The sequence below is a fragment of the Nelumbo lutea genome, chromosome 8, assembly GCF_056320005.1.
Source record: "Nelumbo lutea isolate HS-2025 chromosome 8, American lotus-T2T, whole genome shotgun sequence".
Classification (NCBI taxonomy): domain Eukaryota; kingdom Viridiplantae; phylum Streptophyta; class Magnoliopsida; order Proteales; family Nelumbonaceae; genus Nelumbo; species Nelumbo lutea.
Window position 1 is genome coordinate 15,715,868 of NC_142691.1, and position 13,177 is coordinate 15,729,044.

The 13,177-nt window shown below is 37.1% G+C and overlaps 3 protein-coding genes across 3 annotated transcripts in view; 1 reads left to right on the plus strand and 2 right to left on the minus strand.

The window, feature by feature from the left end:
* LOC148842970 (uncharacterized) overlaps positions 1-4,282 on the plus strand; it is an 83,326-nt gene extending 79,044 nt beyond the window's left edge. The window contains exons 18-20 of the mRNA XM_088957491.1: positions 2,372-2,445; positions 3,036-3,089; positions 3,165-4,282. Of these exons, the coding sequence (XP_088813617.1) occupies positions 2,372-2,445; positions 3,036-3,089; positions 3,165-3,465 (429 nt within the window). The 3' untranslated portion in view covers positions 3,466-4,282. The remainder of the gene's footprint in view (positions 1-2,371; positions 2,446-3,035; positions 3,090-3,164) is intronic.
* Positions 4,283-4,463: 181 nt separating this feature from the next.
* Positions 4,464-6,915, minus strand: LOC148842971 (uncharacterized). The gene is made up of 3 exons (XM_088957493.1): positions 6,782-6,915; positions 5,267-5,846; positions 4,464-5,163 (listed from the first exon to the last, which is right to left on the minus strand). The coding sequence occupies exons 1-3, from the start codon at positions 6,847-6,849 to the stop codon at positions 4,933-4,935; spliced, it is 879 nt and encodes a 292-aa protein (XP_088813619.1). The 5' UTR covers positions 6,850-6,915; the 3' UTR covers positions 4,464-4,932.
* Positions 6,916-7,760: 845 nt separating this feature from the next.
* On the minus strand, positions 7,761-10,412 carry LOC148842972 (palmitoyl-monogalactosyldiacylglycerol delta-7 desaturase, chloroplastic-like). The gene is made up of 5 exons (XM_088957492.1): positions 9,339-10,412; positions 9,066-9,206; positions 8,824-8,964; positions 8,285-8,391; positions 7,761-8,204 (listed from the first exon to the last, which is right to left on the minus strand). Exons 1-5 carry the CDS (start codon positions 9,897-9,899, stop codon positions 8,006-8,008), a joined length of 1,149 nt encoding a protein of 382 aa, XP_088813618.1. The 5' UTR covers positions 9,900-10,412; the 3' UTR covers positions 7,761-8,005.
* Positions 10,413-13,177: the final 2,765 nt, after the last annotated feature.

The following is a 13,177-nucleotide window of genomic DNA, read 5'->3' on the forward strand; positions in this document are numbered from 1 at the left end:
CATAGCCTCCTCCTATCCACCACTTTGAGCTTTAAACCTTCAGTGAACTTACCAAAAGCTCTACAAATGCCTTTCCACACTGTACACCCATAGAAAAGATTGGAATCCATCATGCCCCACCCATTGCTTCTTGAGCTATACTTCTCAATAACCTTTCTCCACAAGCTGTTTGTCTTGGCCAAAAACATCCAGAACCATCTTCCCAACAAAGCAATATTGAACAACTTAACCTTCCTGATTCCAAGTCCTCCCTGGCTTAAAGGTTTACATTCCTGCTCCCAGTTAACCAGGTCATACTTGTTTGAGTCCTTCCATCCAGCCCAGAGGAAGTTCCTCATTTTCTCCTCTATTTTATCAGCCACACCAGAAGGAATTGAGAAGATGGATAGGAAGTAGGATGGAAGGCTATCCAAGACACTTTTGATTAAATTCACCTTACTTCGTTTGGATAGGTAATGAGCCTTCCAGGAAGCCAGATTTGAATCTAATCTTTCAAGGACAGGATCCCACAAAGATTTGGAAATGCACTTTGCACCAAGAGGAAGATCCAAATATTTGGAAGGGAGTCTTCCCACCTTACATCCTAGTACATCAGCCAAGTCCTGCACATTTGGCACTTCCCCTACTGCCATCTTTTCACTTTTAGAAAGATTAACCTTCAGGCTTGATACCACCTCAAACCAGAAAAGTGTTTTAAGTTACTTACCTGTTCCACCTTGGAATCACAAAAATAGAGTGTATCATCTGTGAACTGCAAGACAGGCACCTTCATTCCATTGTTGCTAATCTCAAAACCCTCTAAATATCCTCAATCCGAGGCTTTTTCCACCATCCTGCTCAAACCTTCCATTACAATGAGGAAGAGTGATTGGAGACAAAGGGTCACCCTGCCTTAGTCCTCTTGAAAGTTTGATTTGTCATTTAGAGTCATAAATCAATATTGAAACGCTGGATGTTGTAATGCATACCTTCATCCAATTCCTCCATTTGGATCCAAAGTGCATCCTTGCCAACATATAGTCTAGAAAGGCCCAATTCACATGCCTTTTCCAGATCAATTTTACAAATTAGACCTCTCTCCCCACTTCTCTTTCTTGAATCAATGATTTTGTTTGCAATTAGGATTCTATCATGGATATGTTTATTGTGGACAAAAGCTCCTTGGTAATCAGAGATAGTCTTGATGCTAAAATCTTGGCCCAGATCTTAGACACTGCCAATTAGGCTGATGGGGCAAAAATCTTTCAATTTGCTGCCCCACCTTTTTTGGGAATTAATGAGATGAAGGAAGCATTTAGACTTCTCTCCAAAGCTGCTTAACTGTAAAATTCTTCCAGGACCTTGAGCAAGTCTGACTTGATTAAACCCCAGAATTTCTTGTAGAATAAAATTGTAAAACCATTTGGAACAGGTGTCTTCTCCCCTTCCAATTCATCAATAGCATTATTGACCTACTCCTATGAAAAGGGCTTTTCTAGCTCAACTGCCTGCTGTTCTGTTAGCATTGCAAAATTAAGACCATCTAACTTGGGTCTGAACTGACAGGGGTCCTTATACAGTTGCTTGTAGAAGCTCACAATGGCTCTTTGAATCTCTCTCTAATCTTCTACCAGCCTCTCATCAACCTGCAACTTTTTAATGGAATTAACCCTTCTTTTGGCATTAGCTATTTTATGGAAAAAAGTTGTGTTGTTATCCCCAAGCTTTAACCAAGTGACTCTTGACTTTTACTGCTATTTTACCTCTTCTTGAAACACTAGAGAGTCATATTCTTTCTTTGCCAGCACCCTCTTCCTTTTGAGACCTTCCTTCAAATCTTCTCCTTCATCCTTTTAAGTTCAGATCTGTAATAATTTTTAAGCACTCTTCCTGTCTTTTGAAGATCTTTCCTTTTTCTGTTCTTTTTTTTTTTTCCCTTTTAACCATTTGAGTTTTTTTGGTAAAAACATGACTACCAGGCCCTCCTTATGTCAATATTAATTCTTAAACCCAAGGCTTCTTCGAACCAGATAAGAATCATGCAAATTGTCTCCATTTTATCAATGAAATAGTTCTATGAATTATGTGAATAATATTAAAAATCATGATACTTAATTATCTAATAAAACATTATTTATGTGAATCATGCCCATGTATCCTACAGCATGACTCCTGGAAATCTGTTAGATTTTGATTCCTGTGTTTGTGTCCATGCAGCATTGCCTGTATGTCACTTTTTATAGTTCTTTAACAATTGTGGCCATTGAGAATATAAATATTTTAATATTAAACCTTCTCACAAACTGGGATTTATTATTATTTTTTGTGTTATTGCTGCCATTGTGGATTACCTATATAGTTGGTTTCTAATTAATCTTACCTCTTTCTGCAGCTACAAGATGCCGGATTCTGGACAGATGCAGCAACTTTAGCTGCTACCCATTTACAGGGATCTGATTATGCAAGGTTTGTTTCTGCTTTTTTCTCAATTTATACTGATAAGTTGTTCTATGTAACAATCTTCTTTTCAAGTTTTCTGTTGTTGGTTTGCAACTTCTATGTGCATTGGAAATTTGAAAATGTTGTCACTTGAATGGAAGCGCAATATATGCATCCATTTCAATTTATAAACACTGTGATTATATGCTGTACAAAGCCCATCAGGCTTGGAAGATACTTTCCAGGAAAAAGAAATTTAGGTATTCCCCTTTCATCATGAAGTAGTTTTCAGTTGAATAACAATGAGAAGATTCTAAGATTTTGGCTGCAAAGTTTGGCATGTTTAAGTCTTAGAAGTAACCAGTTGGGCATTCAGAAGAATCAGTAGATATATTATAAATTATATACATGTAATTAAACATTTTTCTTATATTGGTTGTTCATGCTTTAGCAAATAGGGTTTTCAATCTTATCTATTGGACATTGAGGCCAGCAAACTCCTTTCTGGATAAAATTGTCAATTGCAATCTCAGCATATGACACCAAATTCATAAGATTGATTTAATCCTTTGACAATTGGTAGTAGTGTGACTATTTGATATATTTTGATCTTACAGGGTGTTGCAGAGATGGGCTGATCATGTCCTTCATGCAGAGCATAACATCTGGAGGTAATGCATTATGAAGTTTTCAGCTGTGCCATTGTAACTATAAAGCTAAACAGCTACTCTAATCTAAATATGCAGGGCTTTGATACTGTATGTTGCAGCTGGTGCATTACAAGAGGCATTAGCTGCACTTCGTGATGCACAGCAGCCAGACACAGCTGCTATGTTCTTACTCGCTTGCCATGAAATCAACAGAGAAATTGCTTCCAAATCAGAAAATCCAGATGATCTCTTAAGGTCATCAGTTGAAAACCAAAAGTCGGTTTTGCCTTATCTGGATCCTGAGCATGTAGATGTAATTGCAGTCGGTGAATATTTTGGGCAGTACCAGAGGAAACTGGTTCATCTTTGCATGGATTCACAACCAGCTTTTGACTAGCAGGATTAGGTTGAGATTACATTGGTTCAGTTAAAAGATTCCACCAGAGTAGAGCTAACATCTATAATTCCAAACACGTCAATTAGTTCAAAGATTCCTTCTAACATCAAGGATTTCTTGGTTACTGGCTTTTTGGTACCAGCTAAAGGCCTCATAGTTAATGGAGAATGGGAACAGCATCAACTCGATTGATTTTCATTTTGATTATGTAATGTTCTTTATGTATCTAAACTGGAGAAACCAGAAAATCAGTCCTTGGATGCACTTGGGGAGAATAACATCCCAACCAAATTATGCCACTTGCCAGCTACAGAGTCCCAGGTGCAGTAATATCATTGATCAGTTATCGATTCATGATTTAGAGGTTGGAAACGATGTATTGCAGGTATTCATCAAAGGAGATAATTGCCCGTGCAGTTTTGTAGTTGTAAGTCTGACTTTCCTAGTTAACATGTTTTCTGGTTTTGCAAGAGGTATTACTGGTTTATGTACCCTGATGACCCTAAGGATGTTGCTGGAACAGTTTTGGACAGGGCAAGATGATCAATTTATGGCTGTTAATTTTTTTATTTTATTTTTATTTTTATTTTTTCTGTTTGAAAGTTAAAACGGTTGATTATTTATATCAATCGTACTGGTGGTCCGGTTACATCCAATGGCTTTGTTGGTGGGTTTTGTAAGTTTTTCTATTCTGTAAAGATCACCAATGTACAATTCATTTCATATTATTTGAATGTTTATTTGTTCGTTGAAATAATGAGTTTTGATGTAAACTGACGATAATAATGAGAACGTGGGCTTCTATCTCATGTTGAAATTCCTTTTCTTTTATGAGTTGGTTAAACCATTCTTCGTTTTAGGTCGACAGCAACTGCAGAATGACCTTGCCCACCTAAACGTCCTCACATGTCACATTTCCATGTTCAGATGATTAGCATCCACCACTGACACTGATTAGCGCTCAATTAAGAGATTAAACAGGCCAAAACTCAGAACAATCAGATCAACGCCACATTGTATTTTGGCAATTCTTTATTTTTTCGGTCATTTTTGCAACCATTTATTTGAACAGTGAAAAAGTAACCAAATCATGATATCCGGTCATGACGACCGAAATAAATACCATATTCTAAAGTGCGGTTGTCCGCATGGGCCTACTCTCTTTTGCTTCCTAACCCCTTGGTTGTTTTGAATGGAATAAAAAAACTAAAAACAAAAGGGTAAATTACAAAGACCTCCCATGTACTATGGGATCTGTGAGAAAGACCTTTGTGTACTTTGTTTTGCGATAAAGACCTCCCCTGTACTATGACAGTGAGACAAAAACCCCCTTCCTTAGCCTTCTGTCCAAAGAGGCCCTTATAATATTTTGTAATCCCCATATTACCCCTATAATAACTTTTCGAACAAGGGGAAAAATATTGTTCATCTTCCCCAACCTCACGATACACAAACAGCAGCGGCGGTTCATGCACTCCAGTCCAATTCCCCTTGTAATGGGTTGTGAGAGCATACGGTGATGTCCTCAATCCCTGTTTCTTCCTTCAACTTTTGGTTCAATTCATGCACTCCGGTCCCCTTGAAAATGAATGAAGAACCTTCAATGGTGTCGTCAACATTTCTATTCTCATCCATAACATGGAAGTAAATTGTCCGGCCATCAAGCTTTGGTTGTGAATTATCAAAAGAAGTACTTGACTGAAAGCAATGAAATAAGCAGAAAACCACTAACAAGTCAATATCGATTGCAGAAGGTACTAAATCTATATACTGCATGCTGCAAGAATCAAATAAGACGAACCTCTAATTTTGATAATTTATTGGACTTAATCGAGATGGATGAAGGCGGAGTTGGTTTGGAATCAGAGGTATCATCAGATTGGGGAACAGTTTGTGTAGGATGAACGGGGGAATTGATATGGATTTCAACGACATCAACATCCCATAAGATCCAATCTTGAGTTGTAGTTTTGTGAGGGATGTCGTGAGTGATGGAATTCCTCCGAGGAACACCACCATTTGCATGCAAGAAGTTGCCGTAGCGAGTCCTGAGCTTAACTTGAAACCCTTCCTTGATGGGCTCCCACTCGACGGAGGAATTCGACTTTCTGGGTGTAGTCTGAAGAACCTTCTTCCCGGTCAATCCAAGAAGGAAGGCCTCATTAGAGGCAGTGAGATTTCTACCATAGCAGCTCTTGAGACGAACATAGTTCCCCCCTTCAACAAATTCAACACCCCACTTGGCGTTCCAAGACGAACCATTGCGGTCTTGGGACACCGATTCTTTGTCTTCCTCGATGAAGAGGTACTTCTCGTGGTGGCTCCGGAGACGAACAACCTTGGCTTTGTGGAAAATTTCCATTGCTCCACTCTTAATCAAACTAACCATTTCAAGATTGCAATGTAGAAGAGGCATACCAAATGGGATCAAAGAAAGAGCAGAGATACACTCCTCAAAATAGGATATAGAGAATTGATCAGAAACAGAAATAACAATATATATAAAATCTGTATCTAGGCTTCAGTTGCCTAAATCAAATCAGTCAATGAATATGTTAAATAGGTTTTAAGAGAAAAATGACAAAAAACAATAGAAAAAAATTAGTGGAGTATTTTGGAAATTTAACTCATTCCATCATCTGATTTAATAGTCAAGGGTTCTTTGTCTCACAGTCATCGTACAAGAGGGTCTTTGTCACAAAACAAAGTACAGGGGTTTTTATAATTTTACCCAAGAAAAAAGCAGGAACTAATTACAACCGAATCTGAATATAATAGCATTCAGTTCTCAAGACCGTGTTCACACCGGTGGCACATTCCCTTACAGACTTGCATTGGTAATATCTCCCATTGAAAAAAAAAACATTTTAAGTATGGAGATATTCTAAATGTATGGTTGTAAAGGACAGAGTGGTGTGATCACGGTCTTGTAAAGATTGAATCCGAGGGGCATCTCTTAACAGAAGCCCGTGCATCACACGGATCTCTTCTAGTTTTACCCTAAAGATAAACCACCTAAACAAGCACTGAATATTTCTACTGCTCTTGCATGGTGTACATGGAAACATGTAGGTGATTTACCTGGTCTAATCACTTTAAGTAGGAGCGAGCATTGTTAAATTAAAACTGAAAAACCGTACCAAAATTTTCGGTTTTGATTTATTTGATTTGGTTTTTTGGTTTTTGATTTTTTTTTATTTAATTAATTCGATTTTAAAAAATTTAGATTTCGGTTTCAGTTTCGATTTTCAGGATTGAAAATTCAGTTAAACAAAAAACCGAATAACAGAAATTTATTATATACATAATAAATTACCAGTAACAGAGCCAAGGAAAGACTTTCCGGTTCCTGGAAATCTGGATTCTGGAGTTCGCGAGAAACATCGATGAGAGAGACGGAACAAAGCTTCTCCTTTCACATCGTCGATGAGAGAAGTCGTCCAGGACGTTATAGTGGAGCTGCCTCGAAGGAGGGAGGAGGGTGAGTGGCCGACGTAAAGAAATCGGAAGCCGAAGTCCTCGATGACAAACTCCGCCGGTGGAGAGTCGGGTGAAAAGAAGGTTGACGAGAGGCTCTACAAGTATGGAGAAGGCGGTTGGGTCTACGCGGAAGAGTAAGCGGAAGACGCGGTCTTAGATCTCTTTCTGGGGGTTAGGGTTGATAAGGTAGCCCCTGTTCCTGTTGAAGGGACGGCGGAGGGAGACGGAAGTTAGGTCCTCGCAAGCTTGGAGATGGTCGGCGATGAGCCATTTAATGGAGGTGATCGGGTAGCCAGAACAATTAGGAACCACCACCAATGGGTCTCTCGCTATCCCGACCTTGCAGTTGCAGAGACCTGAATTCATCACCATCATGTTCGACATCTCTCCCAAGTCCCAACAACTTGTTTCAGTCCGTTCCCGACTTTGCTAATTGCAACGAGAGGACAAATAATCATACTGTAGTTTCGGTATGTCAATAAAGCATTTGATCTGGATTTTAAGCTTGTGGAATTGGACCAAACAAGAGGTCAGATCATGCTGGGGGTGGTGGATAATCATCTTAATTGACTTTGACAACCTGCAATTTTTGGATCGCTGAGCAGAGAAGATATGGAACCGAGTTTTGTTTATGCCCAGATTTCTCAGAATTCAAATGATGCGGACACTCAGTAAGTGAAGGCTTATACTGGACCCAAACATTGTAATCCAGAAACACTTAAACCAAGTTCCAACTTTATTTCTAATCCGGAATGGGATTTTGTCAAACTGAATCCAGAAAGAAATTCAAGCACCTGGACCAAGAAACCCAGAAATCCAGGAAATAGGCATTGCCACTTATGATAGGAAAAAGAGTAAAATTCATACGTTTTTCTTTACTTCATTATTATTTTTCTTTCCATTACATGATCGACAATCCTTATAACCAACTTGGGGAGCAGAGATGCGCAAACACAGTGAAACAAAACCAAAGTTCTGTCCCCTGAAGAGATTCATCCAATGTCGTGGTGAACCAGGTCATAGAAACATGCAAAGCTCGGCCTCATATGATCACATTACTTCAATTGTTAAAAGACATTCTTTGCTTCTGACTCTCAGTTGGCACCTTCACATCTTTTGCTAATCCAATAGCTTGCAGAAGTCTCACCGTATACCAAGTCATGTCGAGCTGCCACCACTCTAGTCCATGTCTGGCAGAGTACTCAAAGGCATGGTGGTTGTTGTGCCATCCCTCTCCAAATGCTAGCAAGGCCACCCACCTGCACACATCCAAGCTCACAAATGAGAAGGAGAACTCAAATGAATTGAGAATGAACAAAGTTGGTTGACGATCCAGTACCAATTGTTCCTCGATAAATCTCCAGTGTTCCAAGCCTGCTGTCCCCAAACATGGCAAGCTGAATTCACTAGCCAGGTGATGTGATAAACCCACACAATCCTCACACCCTGCATTATTTGCTGAAATTATCTGGAGGAAATATCTTCACATTTTGAACTTTAACAGTTAAACCAACAATGTCTAGTCCTAACTAGTGGACGATAGACAGACCCACAAACTCACATGCTGAATCAGTGGAGGACACCCTCAGCCCATGGTCTGAAAACTCAATTTAGGGTTCAAAATGGAGCTGACCCCCCAATTTGAATGGTCTGGACTAATAATACAAGAGATAAAGGATTAGAGGCACACCATGAATGAGATGGGACCAGGCCAACAGGGCCTTGATTCACTAAACAGTAGAAATAAGCAATCTTTTCAAGGTATGACGTTTGAGTATGACCAGGGAAGATAAAGGTTTACAAAGTTAGAATTGCTCTTTTCATACAAGATGGGCTTAAGTGCTGAATAAACAGAAAGAAAGGTGGTGATATCCTTACCATGCCCCAGACTAGGTAGGGAAATCCGCCCACTGCATATAAGACAGCCCCCAGTGCAATCGGATGAGCGATATACGTCCTCTGAAGGAACCTGTAGAAGGGTTGCTTCTGCAAATCCTCAACGTTATTGAGTTCTCCACACTGCAGAATTCTTCTTAGAATTAGCAGATCCATCAAATCATATGTTAAATCATATGTTATATTGGAAAGAAACAGAGATATTGAAAGAGAGAATCTCTTACCCTCTCAACAACAGACCTGGTGTCGAAGAGCCAGCTCATGTGACTGAACCAAAACCCTTCAATGGGACTATGCGGGTCTCTATCTGAATCACAGAACTGGTGGTGGTACCTGTGCGTGCTCACCCAATCCACTGGATTCCCCTGCGACCCATGAAATACATTAACTAGGGAAAAGAAAGGCATAACCGCATAACTCGTTTTTCAAAGCAGAAGAGAAGAGCTTAAAAATGAAATAGGTAGTCACTGAATATGCTCGGAGCGTCACTCTCTCACCTGGAGGGCCAGAACTCCGCAATAGGCAAAGAAATATTCAAGCCATTTAGGAAGCTTAAAGCTCCTGTGGGAAAGGTTTCTGTGGAAAGAAAGAGTGATTCCGAATAATCCAGTCACCACATAGAGCGCCACAGCCACCCAGAACGCTCCCCAATTGAAAGTGAAAGGCGCAAATAAGCACAGAACATGCATCGCCAACACTACCCCTGCCGTGGCCACATCCAGGGAATTCCACTTCCTTCCAAAGTAGACTCTCCTCCTCTGCTTCACCACCACATCCGACAACAGAATCCTCCCAAATTTATCCCCAGCCGTCGCCGCCGCCGCAACCAGTAATGGCCTCGTCTCTCTGTGTCTCCGGCGGTGGCTGGTAATGTCGGAGACGAAGAGGGTCCTCCTCCTCCTGTTCCCCACATTCTCCCCTCCAGATACTTTGAAGGATTGGAGACGTAGAGCCCCACCAAAAGCACATACTGAAGATGGCCTGGGCAGCGCAGTTGGAGGGACGGAGGGAGAAGAGAGATTGAATCTGGCATTGGATGGTGCTGCTAAGAGAGCCATGAACGGCTATAAGTACGGTTGTATCGGTGAGTAGATTGAATTAAAAAATAATAATAATAATGGGTTTTACTGTTTTAGGAACGGATTCATGGCTAGGCTGGAGGGAGGGTCTCTTTTCAAAAACCCCATTTCATCCCAGACGTGTGAGAGTGGGAGTGGGAGAGAGAGAGAGAGAGAGAGAGAGAGAGAGGAGGACGAGCGGAGCGGAGCGAGCGAGATACGTTTATTTCATGGCAGAGCTGGAGACTGGAGGTGAGGAAACAACACCAACGTGGCGCTAGTGGCGATAAGGTGGTGCCACTCGACTTCGGCCCATGAAATCAATCAAAAAGATAAATATGAGGAGTGGAGTGAATAAGAAGTGGGCCATGAGCCCATGACGCATCAAAAACGTAGAAAAATGGAGAGAGAGAGAGAGAGAGAGATCGGAGAGCAAGTGCCCATTTGAATGGATTCATGTGGTGTGGGCCGGAATATTGGGTTGATGATAAGATCAGATCAGTAGCCAAGTCCAAACCACAATCAAAAAGGAAACCTAAAAAGCAATGTAGAATTCAATAAACACATGGAATGGAATGGAAAGTTGGTTTATCAGCCTTTCAGCAGCTGAGTTTGGTATTTTTGCATTCACTTTCTATATATGGTCTTCAGAAAGTAGAAAATTACGGCAAGTTCAATTCAAAAAGAAATAAAATAAAATGAAAATTTCTGTGGTCATTCTAGATTTTTTGGGGGGGACTGGGACATGTGAATCAGGGTGGCACATATGTTGTTCACACCATGAGCATCCGTTGTTGGAGACAGATAAAAATTTGTTTTATGTTTAGCTGAAACTAGTAATAGTACGTGCTATCCTCATATGCAAGTAAATATTATATATAATGGAAAAGTGTATATATTGCGGATCTGAATTTTACTTCAATATTACACAATTCAAAATGATAAATACCTCACCCTAAAATATCAATACCTGCCCGTGTGTTGACATCAATTTCAAGTTCACTTACCAATGGTATTGTGAGGCTAAGAATTCTTAAGGTGTGCTGAACGGTCATTCTCCCTTATATATAGTATTTGGATTTAAATTTTGGGAACTGCACTGACATTATGATAGGTATGTGATTTATATAGTATAGATAAATATATGAAATGAGATTGAACTTTTTCAATAAGTTGCTACCTTTGTTTGGATCCAATCATTTAATGTGAATATGAAAGTATATTGATAGTTGGGGCATTTAATAAGCACAAAAACTCTTGATGGAAATATTTGCCACATCAAGTTAGATTAGAGCAAATAACAGAGGAAGATCTATTTATGAGTAAAGTATACATGCATTGTATAAGGCAATTTTAGATAATAATAATAATTTCAATGTTTTTATTAGAATCCATAGAATTTCAAGTCTTACTATCTTCATATATATCAATGTTTGTAATTTGTAATCGACTTGCATAGATTTCTGAGACGGTTTCAATCTAAATTTTGCTGCAAAAAAAAAATTTATTGACTTTATCAACAACAATAATTCTCTTTTTATTTTGGTTTTTTTCATTTTTAGTCATTCCATCATAATAACAATAATTCTCATTTATTATATATATATATATATATATATATTAATATGATGAATATGTAATATTAGAGAGACACCCAAAATTTCTACAAAATTTATGATTTTTTTGTATTTTTCATTTTTACTATTTGATTTATGACATCACAACTTGATTTATTTGATCTAGAGAATAATGTAATGCAATTCCGGTTAGTTTTTAAAGCATTGGTCTTTTATTAATGCTTTTTATCTTATCATTAAATTGGCCATTTGACCACCACACTACTTGCCATTTGAACTAGTTGACCCATCACCTGACCAAGATTCTAGGTCCATTTCACCACCACACTTCTTGCCTACAAAAAAAAAAACATTGAATTAATCAACAAATGGTGACCTAACAAATTGAATCATTGGACCATTTGAACTAATCAACAAGGTCACACATTAGATATTAAGGGCTTGTTTGTTTGATCTGACGTTTGACCTCTGGAAGTGCAATAATTACATTAAGAGGTATATTGGTATTGGCGAACTTTTCTTTCCTTTGAACTCTTAATGTAGAGAATATTGTTCTGAATTCTGAATTATGAATTCTGAAAAATGTCAAATGTCCAATTTAACCCCATATAAGAGAATTTTTATTTATCTATATAATTCAATAAAGAAACAATATTAAAATTTATTATAATAAATATTACCTAATATTAATTATTATTAGTAATTATTTAATAATAAATTAATGATTAATTCATTAATTATTAATCACTAATTAATAATTAATAATTAATTAATACTTATTATTAATAATTAATATTTATTACTAACAATTAATTAACTATTATTAATAGTAGTTTATTATATTAATTAATTAATAATAAGTAATAATAATTAATTATTCTTATGATTAATTAATAACTATTATTAATAATTAATTAACTACTATTAATAATGATTGATTGATTGATTTATTGATTAATAATTAATTATTACTTAATTATGAATTATTATTATTATTATTATTAATTAATGAAATATTATTAATAATTAATGAAACTGTACGATGATAATTAATATTGTAATTAATTAATTTCTATTATAATATTACTATAACATATTATAATATTAACCATTAATTTATAATGTTAGTAACATTATATGATTATATTATAATATTAGTATTGCGAATATTCTATTAATATTATATTATTACTATTCATAATTTATAATACTATTTAATATAAATAATTATTGGTTTCATTATAATATTATAATTGGTAAATAATATTCTAAATAATTAGTTATAATAATTAATATAAGTAATTATTAATAGCACTATAAAATGATAATGAATAATATAGTTAATGAACTATTATTATAATAATAATATAATATGAATATTATAGTATATTATAATATTATATTATAATAATATTATGGGGAAAATAAAATACTGGTGGTGGGTCCGATGGGTCTTCACTTGAGATGTTCTAAGTTAATTGAGCATTAGAAAATCTATCTTTTCCCTACAAAATTTCTATCTTTTCTAAAATATTTTTATTTTTATTTTTTAATTATGATAATCATGAAAATGCAGGTTCGAGTATGAGCTGCCACTTTGGGTAACAACCTTTTCAATCTGATTATGAACAAATTTTCATAGCCTGAAGCTTTATCTCTTAAGGCTGTGTTTGGTTGCAGTACAAATTCATTGGCACTGAT